The sequence below is a fragment of the Zingiber officinale genome, chromosome 7B, assembly GCF_018446385.1.
Source record: "Zingiber officinale cultivar Zhangliang chromosome 7B, Zo_v1.1, whole genome shotgun sequence".
NCBI lineage: Eukaryota > Viridiplantae > Streptophyta > Magnoliopsida > Zingiberales > Zingiberaceae > Zingiber > Zingiber officinale.
This window is the reverse complement of record NC_055999.1, coordinates 25,214,744-25,242,475: the sequence shown is the minus strand read 5'-3', so window position 1 is coordinate 25,242,475 and position 27,732 is coordinate 25,214,744. Positions and strand designations below refer to the sequence as shown.

The following is a 27,732-nucleotide window of genomic DNA, read 5'->3' as shown; positions in this document are numbered from 1 at the left end:
CATAAAGGAGTGTTAAGCAGAAATACGTTTCGCACTCCACCATGGAAGCTGAGTATGTGGCAGCCTCTGAGGTAGCCAAAGAAGTTGTATGGCTAAGAAACTTCTTGATGGACTTAGATGTGATTCCTGGTTTGTCCAAAATTATCACAATTTATTGTGATAATAGTGATGCAGTAGCAAACTTGAAGGAACCACGAGCCCATAAGGCAAGTAAACACATTGAGTGCAAGTACCACCAGATACGAGACATCATAAAACGAGGAGAAGTTGTTGTCGCCAAGATTGCATCAGAAGAAAACCTGGCAGATCCTTTCACTAAGGCCCTTCCGGCGAGAGCTTTTGATGGGCATGTTGAGGGGATGGGGATTAGATGTATGGCAGCATATATGGCAGCATAGTCTTTTATTATAAGTGGGAGATTGTTAGAATGTATACTAAAAGCTTAGCTTTTGTATAAACATTTATTTTGAAATGAGAATCACATTGGTCAAATGTCTGCATTTAGTTAAATGCAGTTGTCCATTTAATTTATATTGTAGATAACATAGTGTGTGGTGTCACACAGAAGATCATGTTATCAGTTCCTTATAGATTATAAATAGAAGCTCACAACCAAGATGGATTGAGACAAACCATTGGAATGGTTGTAGTGTAATTTGGTACTAGTTTATCTTGACTATAAAATTATACTAGTACACTATGTGTGTATAGAGCAGGATCATTTGAGGTTGTTCCTTTTATACTGACTACATAAAAGAATAAAACCTCTGTTATTATGGATGTGCGTACTCTTAATCCCGATATAATAACAAGCACATGTACTTCGTATTTATTTCTTTAATTTATCAAAGGGTGAGATTTATTCATTAAATCAATAGGTCCGATAAGTTGGGAAATAATATTATTTATATGGTATGTTGTTGATTATAGAAGGAAACTGTGTCCTATTTATTAGGATGATGATGTCCCCTTAAGGAGCTTATAAGGATTATAATGTAAACCCTGCAGGTGGACTTAGTTCCGACATGACATTGAAGTTGAGTGGTACTACTCTTGGAGCTAGATGTTAATTAAGTGAGTTGTCAGTAACTTATTTAATTAATGGGCATTCGATATCTTAAACACAGGGAGATTAATGTACTCATGATAAGAATGAGCTCATATGTAATATGGGATTGGTGCGGTAGTTCAATAATAACTCTTTAGATGTATGAGTTATTATTGATGAACTTGAGTTGGGTGTTCGGGTCAAACACAGGAAGCTCAAGCTCATCAGGAGGCCAAAATTAATTCCTCCTCTAGGTCCCTATTGTAGCCTCTATGTATAAAGCCTCACATCCACCCAAGTCATCCTTTTGGTCGGCCACATCCTTGCTTGGTGCCCAAGCAAGGGGTCGGCCAAGATCGGTTAAAAGTGGGTTTTTTATTTTTTAAATCTTTCTTTTTTAGCCATCTACAATGTTTTAAAAGAGAGATTTTAAATTTTAAAAATTTTCCTTTTTTAAAATCATCCACATGGTTTTAAAAAAGAGTTTTAAATTTAAAAAATCTTTCCTTTTGTAGCCATCTACAATGGTTTAAAAGAAAGATTTTATTTTTGTTAAAACTTTCATTTTTTGTAATCATGATTTAAAAGAGAGGTTTTAATTTTAAAAATCTTTCCTTTTTGTAGCCATCTACAATGTTTAAAAGAGGGATTTTTAATTTTAAAACTTTTCTTTTGTAGCCATCCACAATAGGAAATTTAAAAGAGAGATTTTAATTGTTGTTAAAATATTTCCTTTTTAGCCATTACCAAGGATTATAAAAGAGGATAGATGGTGCCTTAGAGGAAATAATCATCTACACAATTTCTATTCCTCTTCTATTCTCCTTGTGGTCAGCCCCCTCAAATTCTTATTCTCCCCTTGCTTTCTCACCTAAGGCCGGTGGCATCAAGAGGCTTCAACCATCTTGTGGTCGGCGGGCTGCAAGGAAGAAAGAAGAACAAGAGGTGGTGTTTCTAGCTTTGATCCCTTGGTAGCCAAAAGTCTTAGAAGAAAGAAGGACTTGGGCGGTTTTTGCATCTTGGTAGATCGTCGCCCACATGATGTCCAAGAGGAGGAGAGGAATACAGCAGAAGATCAAGAGGTCTTTAAAATACAAAGAAAGGTATTACTAGTTAATTGTTTCCGCTGTGTACTAGTTTATTTTCCCTTTGTATGGATCCTGAAGTACCAACACAAGATGCTTGCGATCTTGTACTTTGATTGAGGTCTCTGTAGTTTAACCTAGGGTTTACTATAAGGAGTTTAAATATTCAATTTCTTTGAAAAACTTTGAGTAGGAAGTGGTGGATGATCCCATACCCAAGAAGGCCTAGTGCCTCGCCAACGACCTAGAAGTCAATCCTTGAAATAGATATTTAATCAACTTCTGTAATATGGTTTAACTTCTGATGAACACATGGGTTGAACTTGGATTAATAATGTTAAGTTTCGTTTACAATCCAAGTTTAACTTCTGAAAAGCACATGGGTTGCTAGGAAAAGTTTTGTGCTTGTACAAATTTTTGTGCAGGGGAAACAGAACGGAATTCCGAGTAACGCCAGCACCCTATACCTAGGAAATAAACATCAACTTCATTATTCATTTCCTAGTAACTGTCTGAGCAATTAATGAGTATAAGAGGCTTCTCCCCTTCACCGAAAGAGATCTTTTAGAGCTTTTTCATTATCCTTGGATTAACAACCACCTAGGTTGTAACCAAGTAAATCTTGGGCCTCATCTTTTTAGTTGTTAATTTTCTTAACTATTATTGTTGCTTTTAATTAGAGTTGAAAGAACGAGAATGGTATTATTTTATTTTGATAGGCAATTCACCCCCTCTTACTGGCCACCAGCGGTCCAACAATTGGTATCAGAGCTCAATCGCCTCAGAAGGTCTAACCGCCAACTGAAGTACCAAAATGATGGTCGGACCGACAATCTCCTACTGAAGTTCGAGGGAGAATTTGCGTTATGGAAGAAACACATAGAGATATTTTTCAAAACTGATTTTAAAATTTTATTAATAATTAAATATAGTTTTGTACATCCCAAAGACCCCCAAGGAAATGAAAAAGAATAGTACTAATGGACCAAGAAGGAGCAAGCAGATTTCATAGCAAATGGACGAGCCGAGTTCCATCTACTCATCATACTTCCACCCCAGGAAGTAAATAAGATTGGAGATTACGAATCAGCAAAGGAACTTTGGGAGAAGTTCCTGGAGCTACATGAAGGAACTTTCGAAGTAAACTCGCAAGACGGGACCTGCTCCGGGACCAACTGACGAACCTCCGGATGGAAGAAAGTAAAATAGTTGCACATCTGCACTCAAGGAACAAAGAACTCATCACCGGACTTACGAATCTCGGAGAAAAGTTAACAAATCGAGTTTCATTAAGGTATGCTTTAAACACATTTTCTAGGACACCCGAGTGGACATCTATAGTCGATTCATTTTACATATCTAAAGACCTTGAAGTTAGTTCATTAGAAAGTTTTTTTTCCACTTTTGAACTTCACCAATCAAGATGTGCAGACTTGCAAAACAAAGGAGAAAAGACAACCCACAATATAGCACTAAAAGCCAACCAAAAGGGCAAACCATATTCAAACTCAGAAACATCCATCGACGCAAATGAAGTGGCACTATTGGTAAGGAAATTTAATAAATTTATTCGATCTAATAAATTTAAGTCATAGACAAAAAGGAACTATCGGAATAAAAGGAAGGTTTGATGCTACAACTGCAACGAAGAAGGGCACATTAAGGGTGACTGCCCTAAACTAAAGAAGAAGGAGAATGGAAAGGGAAACAAACCAAAGCACAAGAATTTAAAGGCCACATGGTATGAATTGTCGTCCTCCAAATCCGAGATTGAAGCTTATGTCGGACTAGCTCTACTGGCTGACCACCGAGAAGAAGATGGAAGTAGCTCAGAAATGAGCATCGATGAAGGGGGAGAATCATCAAAGGAAAGCTTCGATGAAGGGGGAGCATCAGTTCATGAGGTAAATGAGGTATGTGCTCTTTCACCCAAACAATCTTTCCAATTTATCAAAATGATTTCTAAAAATTTGTGCAAACTAGAAAATAAAAATATTGATTTGAAAAGACAATTAGCCAAGGCATGCCCATTAGAATTATTTGATAGTTTCAAGTTAGAAAATAAAAAATAGAATTATTCAAACAAAATTTTGCATGCACAAATACCTATAATTATTCAAATGTTAAACCTATCAGTAGACTAAATTGGTATTTACGATTTCATAGGGATCAACTTTGAAAAATCCCCAGAAGTAATATACCCCTCAAATTTTTAATTAACCCAGTAGGAAGGAACCTATATTGGGTTCCAAAATTGTATTTAGATTGAATTTTCTTTTGAGCTTTAAGAGAGGAAATTAAATGTTTAATTTCTTTAAGAGGCTTTGTCTAGAAAGTGATTGTTGCTCCAATAACCAAAAAGGTATAGTGCCTCGCCACAGTTTGGAAGTCAATTAATGAAATAAATGTTTAATTGACTAACTATTAAGCATTTAAATTAACTAATGCTTTCAATGTTTGTCAAAAATTTTATCAGAAATTATTTAGAAATTTTTTCATTCACTTATATTTTTTTAAACAGCTAGAAAATTTTTCAAAGTGTTTTCTTTTGACTCAAATTTTTAGGCTTACACCTTAATATTTTTTTCTAAAATTTTTCCATAGATTTTTTAATGAACCCCATTTTTTAATGTGATCAAAAGGGGGAGAAGTGAAGAACAAGTCTAGGAAGAGGGTACTTGCAAAGTTTTTGCTTAGAAAAATTTTTCTTACTTGCAAATTTTTACTTAGAAAAATTTTTCTTACTTGTAAATTTTTACTTAGAAAAAATTTTTACTTGCAAAAATTGTTTTTTACAAAAATTAAAACTATTTTGTTTTGTAGTTTACCCTAACTTAACTTGAGTTTGATCATATCAAAAATGGGGAGATTATTAGAATATCGTGATAGTTTTGATGTGATCCAAGTCAGGTTAAGTCCTGTTAGTATTTGATTTTTGTGTCTAAGTGTTCAGAAACTTAGGAGCACAGGAAGTCGAGCAAAAGATGCAGCTAGCAAGAAGGATGACACGGGAAGAGAGTCGACGGGCCTGGTGTATCCGAGGGACGAGATGTTGTGGAAGAGTACACCGACGCACAAGAAGGACGCGCGCGGCAGTCCAAAGGATGAGAAGCTGGGGAGGAAGTCTGCTTGAGGAGAATGCCAGAAAATGGGTTCGAGTGAGCTCTATTTCAGTTGGTCGAAATCACCCAAGCGATCGGACCATCAAGAGAGCCAAAAGGGAGCTACGGAGCTGCTGGAGGCGCCCTCAAAGGAGTTAAAGGCATGCCTCTGCGCCTTTCAGTGGGAAGGCACCTTCAACGCACCATGGAAGGCGCCTTCAGGCACTTGAAGGCTCCTTCGACCAGGAAAATATTGTCGTTGCCAAAGGATAAAGCTTTATCCTTTGGCACCTCGCTGGAGGCGCCTTCCAGCACCGGATAAGATTTTCCAGTGGCTATAAAATGACCCCTAGACCTAAGAAATAAACATCAACTCTAATATTCATTTCGTAGCAACTGTCTGAGCAATTAACAAGTATAAGAGGCTTCTCCCTTTCACCGAAGGAGATCTTTTAGAGCTTTTTAGTTGTCCTTGGATTAACAACCACCTAGGTTGTAACCAAGTAAATCTTGTGCCTCATCTTTTTAGTTGTTAATTTACTTAACTATTATTGTTGCTTTTAATTAGACTTGAAAGAACGGGAATGGTGTTATTTTCTTTTGATAGGCAATTCATCCCCCTCTTACCGGCCACCAACGGTTCAACATCATGTATATGAAATAAAGAATTTTCCTCTTTGCCTTTGTTGTTGCTTTCTATTGAGGATTGATCTTCATGAAGTTTTACCAATTTGCTTCATAGCTCCTTGGCATCTTTATACTCTCCAATTTTACACAATATGGTGCTTAGCACTAAATTAACCAAATAATTTGGTTACCTTCTTGTCGGCCTCACATCTCTTGACTTGCTCCTCGGTCTATTTCTTCTTCTTGAGGAGTTTCCCTTTTCCATCAATTAGAGTTTGAAATCCCTCCATTAGAGCGGACCATTACTCTATCTCCATTATGAGAAAATTTCAACCTTTGATTTTCAAAGGTCGAAGCTTCCAATGTCGAATGGTGGAGGTGCTTGCATATCATATATGAATCCATCTCTAAACTTCATTTTTGAACTAGAGCTCTTTTGGTGATAATTTCTTGACTTTGAAATTAGCGCTTCAATGTCTTCTTCTTCCTCTAGCTCGTTTTCTCTCGGTGATTAGTCCAATGAAGAGCGACATCACTCTGATACCACTTGTTAGGACACTCCAACAAGCTAGAAGGGGGTGATTAGCTCCAATTCCTTCATTTTACTTGGTATGAGTTGCAGTGGAAACTCAAAACAATTGCTAACACCCTTAATTTTACTTGGTATCCACCTCCTTGAGGGACTAATCTCAGGGTTCACTCTTCTCACTCATAGTACACTATGAAATTCTCCTTCTAGGAGATGGAGAAGCCTCATACAAGCAAATACACAAGCAAATACGAGATATAATAAGAATTACAACAAGAACAAGGAAATAGACATAACAATGAAGGATCTTTCCTCTTGATCTCTTGTTGTTGTGGATCGCCTCTTGATACTTGGAAATGCAGCAGCACTTTACTCCAAGAACCTTCGACACTGGCAAAAAGAATCGGAGAAGAAGTGTTGCATTTGAATCTTTATCGTCGCCTTTATATCCCATGGATTAGGGCTCCCAATCGATTGATCTTACCCTCAATTGATTGCCGACTCAGATCCGAGCGCATCCAACCATCCAAACCTTGTAATAGCCTTTTTCTTTGTCACTTAATAGATTATTCAATTGATTATGAGTCTTCTTAATCGATCACCCAATCTATTATAAAGTCCTATGTTCTCTCACGAGCTTCTCCTAATCGATTACCCAATCGATCAAGTAGCTTTAATTAATCACCTGATTAATTCAGTAGCTCTCTGTTTGCTCGTGACCAAGCTTAATCGATTAGCTAATCAATTAAGCCTCTCGCGATCAGCCTCATAATTTATTGGGCGCCTTCCCAATTGATTCACCACTTTCACGAGTTTGCAAAAAACTCACCTCAATCGATTGGCTTCCGGCTGAATCGATTAACCGATCGATTCATCGCTCCTCTTTGCAACAGCACTCCCAATCAATCCACTGATCGATTGAACTAGTGTCCATTGATTACCCAATTGATTACTCCAACCCAAACTCACTTAATCTAAATCTAGAGTTCTCTTGTCCAATATTTCGATTAACCGTGACCTGTTAAGGCTTCCCCATCAAGTGTCCAGTCAACCTTTTGAACCACTTGGACTTTTCTAACTTCCCGTTGGACTTCCAATCACCAAATATGGTCCTCCTTAACACACTTGGATTTTTTCTCTTGTATAACCGTAGTTAGGACTTTACCTTACCAATGTATAGTCCCCCTTGATCCACTTGGATTTTCCTTTGCCTAATCGCAGTTAGGGTTTTCCTTTGCCAACGTGTGATCTTCCTTGATCCACTTGGACTTTATTTGTCCAACAACAGTTAGGACTTTCCTTGCCAACATGCGGTCCTTCTTAACTCACTTAGACTTTCTTTTGTCTAATTGTAGTTAGAACTTTCCTTACCAATGTACAGTCTTCCTTGACCCACTTCGAATTTCCTTTGCCTAATCACAGTTAGGACTTTCCTTGCCAACATGAAGTTCTCCTTGACCCACTTGGAGTTTCCTTGCCAACGTGCAGTCATCCTTGACCCACTTGACATTTCCTTTGCCTAACCCTCGAGTTAGGACTTTACCCTCGCCTAATCCTAGTTAGGACTTTACCATTACCTAACCCTTAGTTAGGATTTTATCATTGACTAACCTCTAATTAGGACCAGTTAAGTATCGATCTTCCATGACTTACTTGACTTCTCTCTCATATATTCCACAACATATTATTCAAATATTGAAATTTAAACTTAAATTCATTCAAGCTTAATTAAATTGATCACCCTTGATCCGGAAAATAATTACATTAATAATCTTCCAATAAATTATGTGTGTATTAATATTGTTATAAGATATTTCTCCTGAAAGATATCCAGTAAGAAGAGAGCATAGTGGAATATAGTTATGACTGAGTCATGAAGTTGAAATTAGGGTTGCGTATACATAAATTAATTTACTTTTGTGTTTATTTTTTTCTGTGTTTATTTATATTTCCACTGGGTTAACCTCTTATAGATAACCGCAACAAAAATTGATCGAAATTGTAAATCATATTCACCTTCCAATCTAGCGACGTCAACCATCGTAAGATACTGGAAAATTGACATTAACTGTGATCGTCACGTGACGATTAATAATAATTAAGTAATGGTTGAAACGACTAAACACTTCCGAATTTTTCAAAGATCTTGGTACAATCTTAGCAGGTATTTTGAGCCCTATATTTACAAATACTGATGATATGGTAAATATGGTGGGTCCTGAGATTGGGATCGAAGTTAAGAAAACGGATTGATATGGAGGTTAAAATTAAGAATGAGTCAATACATGGGGTTAGCAGAGTCATCTGATTCGGTCAAGTGGTCTAATCGATCAGGCGACAGATTGGACCCCGAGTCCTTGTAAGAGTCGATGAAATCTCGAGTTGTAGCAATGACATTCAGAGATGATTTAGATGTCTCCGTCAAGTGCTCTGGCCGAACGGACCAGAGGTCCGATCGAATATGCTAGACACTTGGCCCGACTAGATCAAACTCTTTACATAAGTGTGAAGGTCGAATGTAGGCCGAGTCCTTAAAAGTGGCATCCATCCTTTATCCGACCCGATCGTGCCTACAAACAAGAGTCGATGGGACTACAAAGGAGATTCGGTCGATTAGCCAGTCTATCCTTTAAGCATATACGTGGTCACATACTCAACAGCTTAATATTCTTTCTTAACATTCTGTCAAAGAATCAAGAAAATTTTTCCTGTATGAGCAAGCTTTTATACTGTGAAACACAGAAATAGTGGGTCTATTTTTGAAAAATTATCACAATAATAGAAGGATCACTCCTTTTTTGAAAATGTCTCGAGATTCGTGTATGGAGAAAAAGTAATCACTATAAAAGAGGTCTGCATCCACAGACACCGGTACGTGAGATTACGCATTTAGAGTTCATTAGTCTTCACTACTGTTTCTTGTATTCATTTTTCTTTTAGACATCAGTTTGATTTGAGCGTCGGAGTGTCTATATCAAGGATCTCTCCCTGACTCGGTTGCTGATATTTTTTTCCTCTACCTTTTGTTTTTGTCATGCAGGATCGCACGATATCTTCTATTTCTAGCATGGAGTCTTTTTCATAGTCAATATCAGAGCCACGTATCTAATATTTTATCTCTCCAATTTCAGATAGAATCAACTTACATACACATTTCATACTTACTTATCACTGCACCCTTAGTGACTCAAGAACCAAAGAGGTTTTGTCGAAACCAACTTCCAGTGCTCTCTGTTTTACGAAAATTAGGTCATTCTGTGCAAGTTGAGCCATGTTGTATAGGTCATACTACGCCGCCACCTCAATACCCATCTTGTTAGCAGACGTTCGCATGTCCCCAAGGCGTAGCACAGATGGGGAGTGCATGGTTCTGTGGCTTAAAAGTCCAGGGGTTGATCCCCGGGGTGTCATTGCCTGGGGTTAACGTCTCCGCCATGCACTTTCCACTTGTGTACTTGCATTTACCTCCCTCCATATTCGTGGGACCGACTCTAGGGGAGTTGCTGATATGACGATTTCATATTTTTTGTTAGCAGACGTTCGCATCATCCATACTACTCGATATCTGCCTCAATAAAAAAGAAATCCGTCTGAAAGTATACACGAAGGCAATTTGCAACTTTTTGTATAATAGGAAAAATGAAAAAAATTATAACCCATCTTGATTATCACACAGGTTTATAGAAAACAGTAAAAAAATTATAGCTCGCGCGCTCTATTATGTCATGGTAAGAGATGAGATGAATTTCTTACATAATATGAGTTTAAATCTCATCGAGAGCATTTACGTGTAGGAAATTTAAAAATTTTGTGCGTTGGGTCGTCTAGTAAATCTCTTTTGCACTTTTCAATCTATCTTGATTACTGATAATAAATTTGTGTAGAGCTTCAAAATTAATCGGATTTAATAGCTTGATACTTGGATTAAAAAAATAAAAATATTATAATAAAGTGATGAAAAAAATATCAATTACTAAAAACACGGTGAGATAGTATTAATAAAATTCTTTATATAACAAATGGACCATAATACATATCTACTATCCCCTAGTTTTGAAGTAATTATTAAATTAATATAAATAACTTAATTAATCTTACACTACCTAATCAACTTTCATAAGTTTAAATTATGAGATAAGAATTTTTATGCTCAAAACCTATATATCTCTAACTTTTTCTGCTTTCTTTTGGCCAAAAGCAAACCTTTAAATGTCCATGTTCAGATGATGTCTTTCTAACCGGTTACTTCTTGGCAATTAGCATTCATGACTTGACTGCCACCGAATTCTACCAACGAAAGTAAGACCGTCGATTCCCCAACCATACAAGTAATTCCAAAGTCAAGGAAGAAAACATGTTTCTTTCCTTTCTTTAATTAATTCATTCTTCTTTTTTCCTTTTATTTTTTATTTTTATTATTTCAAAAAAATTTAATTTACAGTCAAGAAGCTGTGGTCACGTAGATTTATCTGTCCTTCGTCCTCCCGTATCTTTGACAAGATTTTTCTTGCTGCTTTCTATTTAATTCAATTATATATTTTTGTTTTATAAAAAAAATAATAATTAGTTTTCTACCATTTTACTGTAATTATAAATAGGAGGCCTCTCTTCTGAGTTGTGTGCTCCGATCGAACCAGCTTGGGCCTCACAATGCTGCCACCTTTCCTACTTGCCATTTTCTTAGCCACCGGCCTTCTTCCATGGCCGGAGGCGGAGGCCTTCGCTTCGGCCCTTCTTGCCGTGGACGACGAGACCGCGCTTCAATTTTCCTCCGACTTCGGCCGCCTCGCGCCCCCAGCCCCTCCCGCCGCCGTCCTGCGCCCCTCCTCCCCCGATGACATCGCGGACTTGCTCCGCCTCGCTTCCTCCTCCTCGCGCCCTTTCGCCGTGGCCGCGCGAGGCAACGGGCACTCCATCCGCGGCCAGGCCCTCGTCCCCGGCGGCGTGGTCGTCGACATGGCCGCCCTCGGCCGCGGCGACCACAGCCGGATCAACGTGTCCGCCTCGCCGGCGTACGTCGACGCCGGCGGCGAGCAATTGTGGATCGATGTCCTGCTCGCGACGCTCGAGCACGGCCTCACGCCGCGCTCGTGGACCGACTATCTCCACCTCACTGTTGGCGGGACACTCTCTAACGCCGGCGTCAGCGGCCAAGCCTTCCGCCACGGCCCACAAATTTCCAACGTCCACGAAGTAGATATCATCACCGGTAAACATCAAGCTAGCAAAACCGTTCCATTAAAATCATCAAGAACACATGCATCCACTCAATTAAGACCAAAAATATTTGGTGAAATAAAACACAGGAAGAGGCGAGATGGTGACGTGCTCGCGCGACGTGAACTCGGATCTCTTCTACGGCGTTCTCGGCGGACTCGGTCAGCTCGGGATCATAACTCGTGCTCGGATCGCGGTCGAGCCGGCTCCGACTCGGGTCCGATGGGTGCGCCTCATCTACACCGACTTCACGGCATTCATCGACGACCAGGAACGCCTGATCTCGATCACCGACGGGACGGGGTTCGACTACGTCGAGGGATCTCTTCTGATGGACCAGACGACGACCCTGATCAACAACTGGCGTTCTTCCTTTTTCTCAGGCGACGACTCGGAGAAGATAAAGAAACTGGCCTCCCAGTTCGGCGGCGCGATCTACTGCCTGGAAGCAGCTGTTTACTACAACGAACCGGTGACGGACGCAGTGGATGAGGTACGTACGTAGATACAGAAATTCATTTCAATAAATCCAACTGATCATCACGTCCGAGATTCACATTAATTAATGGGGCAGCAAACTAAACTATCACGCACGATAATAATTTCCACGACTGTCACACCTCGAGTTTGTTTGACCTTGGCACAGTACTGTTAGCTCAACGGTCCATGACGGAGAAAACAAAGGTGAAAGTGATTTGACGCACGCGTTAATTAATTTCTGTACGCAGAAACTCGCTTCGTTGCTGAGAAAGCTGCGCTTCGTCTCCGGCTTCGCCTTCGCCGTCGACGCCACCTACCTCGCCTTCCTCGACCGGGTCCGCGAGGGCGAGCTCCGGCTGCGGGCGGTGGGGCTGTGGGACGTGCCCCACCCCTGGCTCAACCTATTCGTGCCCAAGTCGGCCATGCACGTGTTCGAATCCGGAGTATTTAAGGGGATCCTGAAGACCAATAATTCGCCAGGACCAGTCTTGATCTACCCCGTGAACAAGAACAAGTAAATCCTCGATCGATATATCGATTGGCAGTATACCTACCGTACCCTATAGCTAGCACGCACTAATTAATACCGTGCATGCATCCATCCACGTAAAATTCTAATGCATGCGTGCACGTTGGCGTGTCTCTGCAGGTGGGACGAGAGGATGTCGGCTGTGACCCCAAACGAAGAGATCTTCTACTCGATAGGGCTGCTGAGGTCCGCCACGTCAGGCGAGTGGCAGGAGCTAGAGAGGCAAAACGAGGAGATCTTGGGATTCTGCCATGAACTAGGGATTGAGCTCAAGCAATACTTGCCGCATTACACTGAGCAGAGTGACTGGGCCAGGCACTTCGGCCACAAATGGGACAAGTTTGTCGAGTTGAAGAAGAGATACGATCCCAAAGCTATCTTATCACCTGGCCAACAGATTTTCACACCAGATCATGCTGATGGTCAGGACCTGAATATCATTGATCATCTCAGTGTAAATTCATTATTAATTACTAATTTTGACAATAATTAATTAGGTTATATATATATTTATATATATAAAATATATATGTATGGAGAATCATGTATGGGAATGAGGTAGCTGCAGCTGCAGTGTTAATTATCTACTTTGAGAAATTACTGTGGATCTTATGTGGTTTAATTGGTGTGGGTGTTGGACTACAGAAACAGAACAGTGGTAGTATTGTTGGCATCACCTAGATTTAGTAGAGAAGTCAGGAAGATCATCATGAGTGATGACTGAAGAGACCAAAGATTTGTCAATGCCGAACTGGCCATACGTCAATTCTCAGTCGATTTTCTCAGAATCTTCAGTTTCCTGTTTTTGAGGGGGGGCATTAGATTTGATTTTATTTTATTTTATTATACTATACTATTAAAGTAGTAAAAAGTTGCTTTCGACCAGCTGTTGGGTTGGCTGCCATGAAAAATTATATATATATATATATATTTAGACAAAATTACTCATTCGTACTATATATAATTAAACAATGAGATAGTTTATTTTTTGAAATAGGAATTAATTTAAAAGTAAAAAAAATATTCTTTGTCATTTGAATTTAAATGCTTGATCACATCGTGTTAGTCTTTCTTCACACTTGATTCGGTTAGTCGAACCAAACTTGCAAGTCAAAAAACTCGTTTAATTTATTTATTTTAAAAAAAAAACCGCATGCTTATCGCTGTCGCGCATCAAAACACACCTCGCCTTTCTCTTTCTGAACTAAAAATTAAATTTTGGATTCCAAAAAACAAGTAAAAAAAGGGTTGAAATTAAACCAATTAATTATTGACAAATCTTCATATACGGATGATCTATCATAATCATATCTACCTCAATAATTAATATATATGGTCCAAATAGATTGCTCTAATTTTGACATAAAAGCATGGGCAACAAAGTCTCACAAGGCAAGGTAAGGAAACTCATCCAAGATTTGGTCAGCCACGACGAGATCTAACAAAACGCAATCACGACCTTTACTCGATTAATTACCTAACAATTTATCATGACTTATTGTAAAAGATTTGGATACGCATCTTGGACAATTATGTGACCATGATATATAGTCATCATCCATGGACAACGTTACCGATGGCCATTCAAAATGCACCGTGTGATCACATTTCTCGTCAAAAATCTCTGAGAAAAGATACGGTTTATCTTGAATCGACCATTCAGTTTACCTTTCGTTTTCCAAATATATCTCATGACATTCATTCACACCATGCATGATGCATGTGTGGATTCTGTTACGAGGAGGATCTTGTTACATGATCTGTTGATGCTTATGTATATATATATTACAGTGACGTAAGAGAAGACACTCCAATAGTTTATAGATTTGGTGTGAGATTCTCCATGTTCGATCAAACACATTATGGCGTTTTGCTAAAAGGCGCACCCAATTTTTTCTCAATTTTTAAAAAGGTGCGTTACACTTTAATTTTTGACAAAGAATTAACGCATTTAATTCTCGAAACATCCATCGTCCTAACCAAAGAAAAATCATAATTTTTTTTATCTGGTTCAGTTCAATTAAAACAATCAAATCTTTGAAATAGGGGAAAAGAATATTTTAAAATTTAAATATAAAAATCAAAGTATAACATGCCAAACCAAAAATTTAGAAAATTAAGTACACCTTTTAGCAAAACGTACGCCTGAACTTGATGTATCAAAAAGATCATGCATACATATTCGAAATGAAACTGATGTGATCCTTCAAAAAGTTGATGTGCACACCTACACAAATACATTGAGATGGGAAACTTGAAATTGAATAAAGAGACAGAATTCATGATATTTGATGATTTGAGTGAATCTCTAGGAAGATTATGTTGTTATATTACATTGGATATGCAGGTGCCATAGTCAAGCAAGAAGGTTGTAATGTCTACTGTCAGATTAGATGGACAATTATTGGACCAGGGATATAACTATAACGTGTATGTTTTCTACCATTGCATCAGCAATGACACCAAGTCGAAAGAAAATTGAAGGAGGTTCCTTCATTATTGTAGGAGGGATGGATGGCATATAATTATTAGGCAAGCATATATGCATGTGATGGTAGGTTCCACAGGCTGACGTATAGTTGATATTTACATGCAATATTGCTGTAATAGATCATGAATCGATTCCTAATATATATGAAATGAATCACGAGTTATCTGACCTCCTCATGCATGCAAAGGGTGTCACTGACTAATCTTCCTGTGATTTACCTTTGACAGGAGTGAGAATTATCATGTTTTGCCGTAATATATGCATGTGATGGTGTCTTGGTCCAGCTAGCTATTTATGTGATGGTGTCTTGCGGAATAGTAGGGCAAGCATGTGTTGGTCTTCTCATCGAGATCTTTTTGTATCTTTATTTGTTTTGTGATTGATCGGATCGGATCGGATCGGATCGGAACTACGCGGAGGCTCATTGAATTCGAATCCGTCCAAGATGCGATCACTAATTCGGTTGAAAACTTTCATTAATTAGAAGATGAAAAAATAATAATTAAAGTGTTCATTCGTAATTCTTATATTATTAATTAGTAGTAGTACATTCGAGATTTCTAGCTTTACGATGCGTGCAGTGCGATTTCTTAGGCAGACGGAAGGAGATCGCGACTTTATCGTATTAAGATTCGCGCAGCAACATCTCTCAGATGGTGGGGTGGATCGCGACTTCTTGTGCTTTAAGATTCGTGTGGGAGATCGCTACTTTTCTTTAGAGCAGGGGTAGAACAGCTGGCTTCGACGTGGACGGTTCGGAATAGTTCGATAGTTTACAAAATATGACTTCATATTAATTAGGATTCGATGTTTAAAATTATAATCATTTAAGTTAACTCTGTATCTCCTTGCATACATAGGAATCAAAATTTACTTAATTTACTTATGTTTTTATCATTTTGAAAATGGTATTATTATTCATTTTCATTTCTTGTTTTATAGTATCAATTTATTAGTTTCATTCCTTATATAATTTTTTTTACAATTTTCGTCATCTCATTATGATTCTAATGATAGAACCATAAAATAACTAGCTGATTTTTTAACATTATAAATTTATTTTTAATTATGTATATTATTTTATAAGATCTATTTTATTTTTCTTCAATATCTCTCAACCCTAAACTTTACTTGTTATGTTTCTCCTTTATTGATGACGTTTTCTTTTTTGATCGGTAAAAACATAAATTAAAAAACTTTTTATCTAAATAATGCAAAATAAAAAATGCTAGTTTTTTTTCGAATTCCCCCCCTTCTCCTTTTCCAACTCCCCTTTTTATACTTCTCTCACTTATTAAAATTAGGGAAGAAAAATTGTACCTAATTATGTTATCATACTGTGGTGTTACCATGCTCCTTATTTGATTAAGTTAAAATGCTCATGCATTTGTTCGTATTGTGTTCAATTGAAATTAAGAATTTTATTATTTTTTAATAATAGTAAGCTAGATACCTCTATCATTTCGCTTCGTAGTCATTAAGTTAAACTTTTATTTAAATATATTTATGGTTATAAATTTGTCCCTAAATTTTATTGATAGACTTAATCATTGATTACTTCAATGATTATTAATTATGAAATAATATATGATGATCAACATCGATTATATAATTGATACAATAAATATCACTTTAGACTTTATTCGTAAAACAAAAAGTAGGGTTCATTTTTTTTTTCAATTTTATGTGACATTTTATATAAAAAAAAGTTTTATACAAATAGTAACTACCAAACTTCCCACCTAAATAACATCTTCATGGATAAAAACCTAGTCAATGAAAATGCCTCAAATTCTACCTATAAAAATATAAAAGTTTTTTAAAAATAGAAACTATCAAACTTCCCGCCTAAATAACATCTTCATAAATAGAAAGTTTAATCAATGAAAATGGCTCAAATTCTAAGATCAGATCTCCTAGTCCATAAAAAAAATAAACTAAGATAGATCACTCATAATTACAATTAAATCGAGACCATGATCCAATCGTAATTGATTATGATCTCTCCTTACATTCACCGTTCCCCCAGGTTATATAGTTTAGGTAGGGGTGGGCAGCTGGAGGCCGCCGTAAGTGGGCAAGTTGTCAGGTTGTCGGGCACTGAGTGGGAGACATCTTCTGGCCACCTGTTTCGTCCCAAACTATAACCTAGTAGGGACGATAAACCTATGAAGGGACCACAATCAATTGTGATCAGATCGTGACCATGGTCCGACCATAATTATAAGTAGCTCATTCTCTAATCCACTTTTTGATGAATCAAGGATCTGCTCCCTCATATTCTACCTATAGATAATAGAAAAGTTTTTTTTAAATAATAACTACCAAACTTGGAAATGCCTCTAATTCTACCTATAGATAAATCATTATGTCTTCATCTTAAAAGGTCAATTAACGCCCCCCAGAGTGTGGGCGCATGGTATCTCTGGCGTAATGGTCATGGGTCGATTCTCAGGAACTGACGACCTGGGGTTTACCTCGCCATGTGCCTATGGCCTGTGTATCTATATGAACCTCCCTCCATATCCGTGGGACCGACACTAAAGGAGCCGCTAAGATAGAGGATCTACCTTTTTTTTAAAGGTCAATTAACTTTGAATTTCTCTTGATTACTGCATACATTATATCGGAATTTTAAAACAATTTAAAATGCTTTTACAATTTCAATCACAATCAAATCAATTAACTTAAATAATGTGAAATGAAAAATCAAATCAGAGAATAAATTTGAAACCTTCATTTAGTTTTTGAACAACCATTCCATACATATTCCAATACATATATTTATTTATCATATCAAATGAAATTATGTTTTAAATCATAGTCACTTAAAACATGATAAACTTTTGATATTATTGGTAGGGGTTGAGGAGACCAAGGGGTGCCTCTTTCCCTTCATTTTCCTCATTGATATAAATGTCAAGGAGATGAAAGGGTGCCCCCACACCTTGGTCTTCCTCAGTCATCTTATACATGGACATCCAAGCTAGGGAGATCCATAGAGAAAAATGAGAGGGATTTGAGGTGATCGAAGGCAAAGGAGAACGTCACGTGGAAAGGGATTTAACTAGTGAAATTTGAAGGGTTTTCGAATTCCATCCATGATCGTACTTCCGATATCAAGCATAGATCAAGATCATCTCTAGTTATCACAGAGATTATTATGAGTTCTATTTTATGTTTCATGCTATTAGAAATAACAATGGATCAGAGTCATGCCTAAGCATGAAACCTATCTCTTCGTTGGAAAAATGTCTCTTCTGCCGTTACCAGGTAAGATCGCGACTAGATCGCGATCTGCCACAGTTGTTGAGTCCCGAGAGATTCCTGGCTATCGACCTCTGAGGTTGGAAAGTGCTGATGACCATGTCGGGAGGCCGATGATCGACAATAATGACAATCGCGTTCGTCACAGCAGAAGAAGAGAGTGTCACGATCGTAACAAGAAAGTCACGATCGCAACAAGAAAGAGAAGAAGAAGTTTAATCGATTAAACTAATTGATTAAAATATATTTTAATCGATTAAAAAATCTATTTAATCGATTAAACTAATAAAACATAGTAAATCTGTGATGTTTAATCAATTAAACTAATTGATTACACATAATTTAATCGATTCAAGGCAAAGCTTTGTTTTCCAAGCACTCAATTAAAAAAAAAACCAAACAGTGTTTTGCATGAAAATATTTGGTTAGATTTAATTAAGTGCATTTGTTAATTAATAAATACATGTTTAATTAATTTATGATTCAATTAATTATTGAACTAGACTAACTTAGTCTAATGATTCAAATTATTAGTTGATTTAAGTAGACCAATTTGATTTAATAATACTAAGATCTAGTTCAGACCATTAGTTGGTTTATCCAGATCAATTTATTATTAAATTAATTGGGTTGATTTGATTACATGAGTCGGGATAACCAAATTAGACCAGATTCATTCTGATAGGCTAGCTGGATTTGATCATATGAGTCAAATTACCTAATGGGTCAAGATTTGATAAAATGAGTTAGATATAAATCAGGATAAACATAGATAAGACATCTCTATCCAATTAGATTATTTCTAATTGAAAAATAGACTGAACATAGGAGCTAGTCAACATATCCAATGTGTCAGTCAAATGAGACTCCCCAAATAAAGAAAATTTATTTTTCTTATTTGCTTATTGTATTCTGTATATATTTGTTTCATGTATATGTGGGAATTGAATTTGACCAATTTTGTTACTGACTTATTGGTTTTGTACTGACATTATTATTTTCAATTCCATATACCACGAACAATATACACGATGACAGGTCGCTATGAATGACAACATGAGCTTTGGGAGGAGATCAAGGATCTAGAATATGACCCGTATCACGGAGTCGGATGCCTTATTGGTTGGATCGATTGGATATTTTGGAAACTTGAGCGAGAAGGGTATCTAGTCCTGGATGAACACAGAAGATGGGCTCTACTTGAGTCACTGTCGGAACATCTTCTCGATATAGCATACCAGCTACTGGATTGCTCTAAAGGGTTCGTCTCATATTCAGAGATGTGCAGGAATATACTTCATTTGGCATGGGATCCTAAAGAATCAGAAAAAGATCCAGATCCCGAAAAAATTGACCTCGAGGAATTTGAGGAGGATTCAGAAATGGATCCCGCAGAGGATCAAGATATGAACCCCGAAGAATTTGAGGAGGATCCAAAAATAGACCTTGAAGAATTTGAGGAGGAAGATCATGAAGAATCGGAAGAAGATCCTGAAGAGTGTGTAGAAGATCCAGAAATGGATCTAAACATGGATCTGAAGGATGATTCTGAGGTTGATCTTGCCATCGTCGAGTCTAGGATGAACGGGATAGAATTGCCCACTTGACTAGTATTTTTCCTAGTGAGAGTGGTGCTAGCTTACCTATGTTATTAGTGTTCTATTTACTATCGTTATGTACGAACAATTTTAGCTCATTTTGTTTTTATAAAAATAATATAGTGGAAACTGTTATTTTATACAAACATTGCTATATTCTATGAAAAGAAAAATAGTTATATTATGTGTTAACTAACTTGCTTATGATTCATTCATATACAATGATTAGTTCATGTGAAAATGATTAGTTCATTTTATTTATAATTAGTTCATATATATGATTAGTTCATATAAAAATGATTAGTTCATTAGATGAGATACGTGTAATATAATTGATCAATGTTGATTGGATTGACACATACAAATAATGAGTGGAAACATAGTTATCACTTGATTTTATCAACCAATTCTAATTTACACTAAGTCGATAATTAATTACATACATATGAATTACACTAAAATAATAAATAATGTGTTTATTTATGTAGATTATATTATGGCAACTAAAAATATCATAGTTAAACTTAATAAAAGAGAGAAATTATATGGGGATAACTACAAAATCTGGCACCTCAAGATACAATACGTTCTTGAGAAATAAGAAGTTCTAGAGGTTGTAAATCAATTCATGGAAGAACCGGTTGATGGTTCTACAACATAGCACATACATGACATTAATACATATAAGGCATGGAAAAGGAAGGACTATACAATTAAGGGAATATTGATTAGTTCAATGATGGATGACCTAGTATTTGAGTATGAGTCATTACCATCGACTCATGTTATCTAGGTAGCCCTTAGAGAGAAGTACAATAGAGTAAGTCTCAGTAAGCTCCATCAGCCAATAATTAAGTTTGATAGCTGTAAAAATGCTCAAATGCTACCATGGCCCAACATCTAAGGGAGATGGGTAACATGATTTGAGAGCTTAAGACTGTTGGTCATGCGTTGATCAATAAATAACAGGTTCAAGCAGTTATCTATTCTCTTCCTAATTCTTGGTAAACAATGAAACAGAACCTTACCCAGAGTGAGAGTATCAAGATTTTCATTGATATCTTACGCCATGTTGAACTTGAGGCGGAGAGGATTGAATCTGCAAGGATTTTTAGTCAAGCTTTTGTAGCTAAAGGTTCTGGTTCCAAGAATAAGAAAAAATGGTTTAAAAAAGGAAAGGGAAAAGGAAAGAAGGCTAATGTTATTGCAGCAAAAAACTAAATCAAGAAGAAAAGAAAAAAATATGGGCAAAGACCTAAGAGCAAGTTGACTTGCTATAACTGTGGCAAGAAGGGTCATTTTGCTCGAGATTGTATCGAGCATAAAAAGGTAGATCCATCTTTATCTTCTTTCCGTGAGTATTATATTACAAGTACATTGTTATTAGCTGATTCTTATCCTTTGTGGATTATAGATTCAGGAGCAACGAATCATGTAGCTCGTGATCGAGCTGCATATGAGGAGTACTGTTGGGTATCAGCTGGTAACAAATGGATATGTGTGGGAAACAATGCAAGAATTAAAATAAAAGGAATTGACACTTGCAAGCTCAACCTACGTGGTGGATAGACCTTATTTCTACATGATGTCCCGTGTGCTCCTGAGATTCTACGAAATCTGGTTTTTGTCACTTGCCTTCTTGATTTAGGTTATTGTATAAACTTTTATAGTAAATGTGTGAACTTCGCATTAACTCTGTGTTAATTGGGCATCGTTATGTAACAAATGGTTTTATAGTTCATGATGTAGAATCAAATAATAATGATAGTTATTTTTTAAAACATTGCTCTTATTAGTAATGCTAATGTTAATGATGAAATTTGGCATATTAGACTAGGACATATAGGACAAGAATGAATGGATAGATTAGCTAAAGAGGGCCTTTTAGGCACTCATGCTACGATTAACTTGTCTATATGTGAGCATTGTCTTACTGAAAAAGTAACTAAGAAACTATTTGGTAAGGTAATTAGAGCTGAGTCACCATTGTAATTAATTCATTTGGATATTTGTGGTCCAATAAATATGAAGGCCAGAAATAGAAGTTCTTATTTCAATACATTTATTTATGACTTCACACATTTTGGTCATATGTATTTGATTTCTCACAAATCTGAAACATTAGATTGCTTCAATCATTACTCGAACAAAATTGAGAATCAATTGGAATGTAAGGTTAAAACCTTATGCACTGATCATGAAGGTGAATATTTGTCTAATCAATCAGTTCAAGACAATGTGTAATGATAAAGAGATTATTAGACAGCTAACTATCCCTAGAACTTCACAGTAAAATGGGGTTGCTGAAAGAAGAAATAGAACTTGTCCTAAAATGGTTAGGTATATGATGGCGTAGGCTAATTTTCCAATCTCCTATTGGGAGATGCATTATTAGTTCGACCTATATACACCTTCAAAGTTAGTTCCATCTATCCCATATGAATGTTAGACAAGCAGAAAGTCAGATTTGAGTAATCTGATATCTTAGGGGTCAGCTGCTTACGTTCATGATAAGACTCAAGAATATAAAAAATTCAGACCCAAGTGTAAGAAGTGTATTTTTATAAGGTATTCTAAGCCTTCTGAGGGTTATATCTTCATTAGTGAGCGATAAGATGGAACCATCTCTGAAATAGAGTCAAGAGATGCTACTTTTCTTGAAACTGAGTTTCCAACATGAGGTGAAGTTGATAATAAATTCCTCTATATGAGATAGAGGAGGAGGATATTGTTCCTTTATCAACAAATCAAGAGATGCATAAATCTAGTTAACCTAGTGGGAGTAATTTCTACTGAATGAGTCAGTTTCTCAATAGTTTAACTTACGAAAAAGTAATCGTCAGATTATTCCTCAGAGAAGGTTTAAGATTAAGAATAAGGAATTGATAATTCTCTCAGTTGACGATGAGGAACCTCGAACAGTTGAGGAAGATTTGAGAAGCTCAATAAGAGAAAAAAGGAAAATTACAATGGATGAGGAAATGGAGGTAATAAGAAAGAATCAAGTAATCTTGATGAAGAAATCTATATGGCACACCCAGAAGGTTACATTACTAAAAGTCAAGAGAATAGAGCGTGTAGACTTGAGAAGTCTATAGATGAGCTAAAGAAGGAATCAAGACAATGGAACATAAGATTTAATGAAGTCATTTTGTCTTATGGTTTTGAAATGATCAATGAGGATCATTGTGTTTACCTAAGAAAAGAAAAAAAGAAAAGTTTATCATTTTATCATTATATGTTGATGATATGGTAATAGCTGGAAGTGACGTAAAGTGTATGATAGATGCCAAATGATAACTTTCATCACAATTTGACATAATAGATGTGGGAGAAGTTGAGTACATCTTAGGAGTGAAGATCATTAGAGATCGATCAAAAAAGCTTTTAGGTTTGTCTCAAAAAGCTTATATCACTAAGATGTTACTGTTGGTACAACCTTAGGTCAAGGTTGACCTGGTTGACCCGACTCGAGTTGACCTGACTCGAGGTATATTTTGATGCTTGACAAGAATAGAGAAGTTGTATTTTGATGTTTGACAAGAATAGGAACTTGGGAGTGTGGGTGAAACCTTTGGTCAAGGTTGACCTGGTTGACCCAACTTGAGTTGACCTGATTCGGGTAAAGTCCAAGTATGGAGACTTGGCACGGAAAAGTCCAAGTATGGAGACTTGGCATGGGAGAAGTCCAAGCAGGGAGCTTGGCACGGGAGAAGTCCAAGTATGGAAGCTTGGCATGCGAAGTCGGAGAGGGCTCGGTAGCTCGTTCTCCGGACTAGGTCAGAGAGGGCTCGGGAGCTCATTCTCTTGACCGGACGAAGTCGGAGAGGGCTCGGTAGCTCGTTCTCCGGACTAGGTCAAAGAGGGCTCGGGAGCTCGTTCTCTGGACCGGACGAAGTCGGAGAGGGCTCGGTAGCTCGTTCTCCGGACTAGGTCAGAGAGGGCTCGGGAGCTCTGCTCTGACCGCAGAGTTAGAGGGGCTCGGTGGCTCGTTCTCGACTAGGTCGAGAGAGCTCGGTGAGAGTTCTGCGGACCGGATGAGGAAGTCGGAGAGGCTCAGTGGCTCGTTCTCCGGACTAGGTCGAGAGGGCTCGGTGGCTCGTTCTCAAGACCAGGAAGGCCTTAGGATTTAGGGATGGGAAGCTCTAAATCCACATGGGCATGGATCGGTCGGCAGATCGATCCAAGGATACTATGGTTTTCGATCGGTCGGTGACCGATCGAACCAAACATGGGCTCATAGTTATCGATCGGTCACGGGCCGATCGAGAAACGATCGAGGCGAGAGAAGGTAGGGGATCGGTGCGTGGACCGATCCACCTACTCTTTGATCGGTCCTGGACCGATCAGGCTTCGGAACCGACTCTCACAGAGAGTTGGGGATCGGTCTGGGGACCGATCAGCCTAGGGCCTGATCGGTTCACAGACCGATCAGGTTGGAGCCTGATCGGTCCAGGCCTAGCCGTTGAGCCACAACGGCTAGATTATGTGTCTTCTTTGTCTTCTTCGCAGGTGTAGGATATAAGATCTCTATAGTAGACGAAGGTAAGGTCTTCTCTTCCTCACGAGACTGTGATTTGAGCTTTGCTGAGCTCTGTGTTTCTAAAGCTTCGTGTGAGCTTCCCTCGGCCGGGTTGCTGATCAGTTGCTGCTGGCATCGTGAAGTTGTTGCTTCATCGAACTCCAGTCGACAAGAAGGCAAGCAAAGTGTTGTTACATTCATATTCTTCTTGTTTTCTTGCTCTATCTTGTACTCCTTTATTGATGTTGCAAAAGAGTTTGTGGCGAGGTTTCTCCACCCAGAAGGAGTTGTTGTTAGCCGATTTTCCCGGGGTCTCATCCACCGACGGATTGATAGGCTTCGTCCACCTTACGGACACGCCGAGGAGTAGGAGTATCATCTCCGAACCTCGTTATATCATCGTGTTTGAGGTTTGATCTTCTCCACTTTCGTTTCTACATTGTATTTCCGCTGCGCTAACCTAAATTGTAGGAAGAAACGATAATTTGAGGTCGGATATTCACACCCCCCCTCTCTAGCCGCTATCCGAAGGTCCTAACAGTTTTAACACTTCAATATGTCAGATTGCAACATTAAATAAATACCTGTAGTAAGAGGTACTATTCTGAGCAAAAGTATGTATCCCAAGACTCCTATGAGTCGAAATGAAGAAAAAAACCATATGTCAATGTCATCGGTAGTTTAATGTACACTATATTATGTACTAGTCCTGATATAAGTTATGATGTTAGCTTAGTTAGTCATTTCCAGTTAAACCCAGGATCGAGACAAGAGAATATTTAGATATATCAAAGGGACAGTGGAATATTGCCTCTAGTTCTAAGGATCAAATATGAGCTTGAGTGGCTACACAGATGTAAATTGGGTGAGGGACCTTGATGATAGAAAATCCACATCTGGCTATACCTTCTTGCTAAATGGTGGCGTCATCTCATGGAACAGTAAAAAGCAGGCTTGTGTAGTCTTACCAACAATAGAAGCTAAGTATATGGCTTGTGCAAGAGGTTGTCTGGTTAAGAAAGTTCCTAAAGTATCTAAAAATTGCTAAGAATAGTGGGAGTCATGTTATTATGTATTGTGACAGTCAAGATGCTATAGGTTTTTCTAAAGATTTCAAATATCACAACAAAGCTTAGCATATAGAAATTAAATATAATTTTATAAGGGATGTTGTTGACAAAAAAAAGATAGTTCTTGAGTACATCCCTACAGGTAATATGCTTGTCAATCCTTTTACTAAGTCATTGACTAAAGAGTCATTTCAAGGACATATGAAATCTTTGGGACTTCAAGAATGTAACTTATTGTAAAAATATTTAAATAAATGAAAATATTATGATCTATTTAGTGTATATGTCTTTATTATATTTGAAAAAAAAAATCTCGATAAGCATGTTGGCATATTGAGATTGGTCCACTCACATGGACAATTATTTCTATTTGTTATGTATGAATAGAGATAAGACCGTTGCTTATGAGACAACTTATGTATCTATGAATAGAGATATACTCATAAGTTAAGGTTGTCTTGATAATTGTGTCAAGATGAGATCATTTATGTAATGATTGCAGTAAATGAACCCACTATTTACTGAATCTTCTTAAGGCTAGATTGGAATTCATATGTTGAATTCAGGATTAGACATTAGATATGTTTAGATTGAAATCTGTATGATGTTAAATTTTTGAAAAAAACATGCTCTCTTTTGAGTAAAAAGAATAACATCGTAGTATGTGATTTATATCACATGTGCTATAGCGACAATAAAGATAGTAGGAGAATGGATCTCTGCTTCTCTACTATGTGAGACCTTGAGATTATAAGTTAATCTCAATCTTGCCCTAAGTGACTATTTAGTTGTATACTTGAAGTTCTAATTAGTGTTTGCTACTTTAGCATGTTTCCTATTGGCTATGGGTACATCAAAATTTGTACAATGTTAAATTTTTGAGAAAAACATGCCCTCTTTTTAGTAAAGAGAATAACATCTTAGCATGTGATTCATATCACATATGCTATGGCGATAATAAGGGTAGTAGGAGAATGAATACATGCTTCTTTACTATGTGAACCCCTTGAGATTATAAGTTAATCTCAATCTTATCATAAGTAACTATTTAGATGTTTACTTGAAGTTCTTATCAGTGTCTGCTATTTTAGTATGTTTCCTATTGGCTATGGGTGATTCAGTGTATGGAGCATAACTAGAAAAGCGACTGATTAAAATAAATAAATTCTAGCTAAAAAGGAAGATTAAGATTGATTTACATCTTTGCCATTTATTCACTGATACCGGTTACATTTTTATTCAGTCTATAAAATATAATTGTGAATAATTGTGTTGATTGGAGATGTTGAACATGCTCTTGACATAATAGTCATTATGAGGGATTAGAGATATTCATATCAATGTAAATAATTTAATTTGGGGTAAAGGCAAGTTATTGATGTCTCTCATTCATTCTATAAAGTAGCTATATGTTACGAACCGCAAGTGCACGATTTCGTCGTCAGTAATAAAAAGATATTGTATCCACAGGGACTGTTCATTAAGCACTAGTTAACTTCACACGGTGAATTATCTAGACAAACGTAAGATTAGTTGGGAAAGAAAGTAAGAGAAAGAAAAGAGGGAAGAGAGAGAATGGATCTTAAGAGGAGTTGAGCTAAGAGGATGGAGGATGATAGATTCTAGGATTTCGGTTTCCTTGTAATGCTAGGCGATGTTACATAGATTGCTTAGTTCCTATCCTCTATGTTCATGCTCTTGTAGGAAGTTAAATTCATTATAGACTCTCCCCTGTAGTGGATAAGTCAGCATCATCTCCTACTCTATGTCCTATGCTACTAAATAGAAGTGATTCCTATGAAGTCCGTCGATTGTCAGAGCAGCGTTTGGACATCGTCGTTTGTCTCGGTGCAGTACACAAGGAAGCAGAAGATGTTCAGTTTTGGTGTTTGTATGTCTGTGTCGAAGCTAGGTAGGTTCAGGTCAACCAAACACCTGGATCGGTCGATTGATCATAGTCGAGTCAAAGACTGATCCTGAGATCAGTGGATCTAGATTAGGTCTACCTCAACTATAAAATGGGGTTTGACCAGCAACTTTGGCACAAACATACAAACACTGAAACTGAACATCTTCTGCTTCCTTGTGTGATGCACCGAGATAAACGACGACATCCAAATGCTACTCTGACAATTGACCAACTACTAATTCTTTGTTGTCGATAAACT

At 37.4% G+C, this 27,732-nt stretch overlaps 1 protein-coding gene across 1 annotated transcript; it reads left to right on the top strand.

The window, feature by feature from the left end:
• The first annotated feature begins 11,006 nt into the window (after positions 1-11,006).
• Positions 11,007-13,250, top strand: LOC122005582 (cytokinin dehydrogenase 6-like). The gene is made up of 4 exons (XM_042560665.1): positions 11,007-11,599; positions 11,697-12,100; positions 12,336-12,601; positions 12,737-13,250. The coding sequence occupies exons 1-4, from the start codon at positions 11,041-11,043 to the stop codon at positions 13,107-13,109; spliced, it is 1,602 nt and encodes a 533-aa protein (XP_042416599.1). The 5' UTR covers positions 11,007-11,040; the 3' UTR covers positions 13,110-13,250.
• Positions 13,251-27,732: the final 14,482 nt, after the last annotated feature.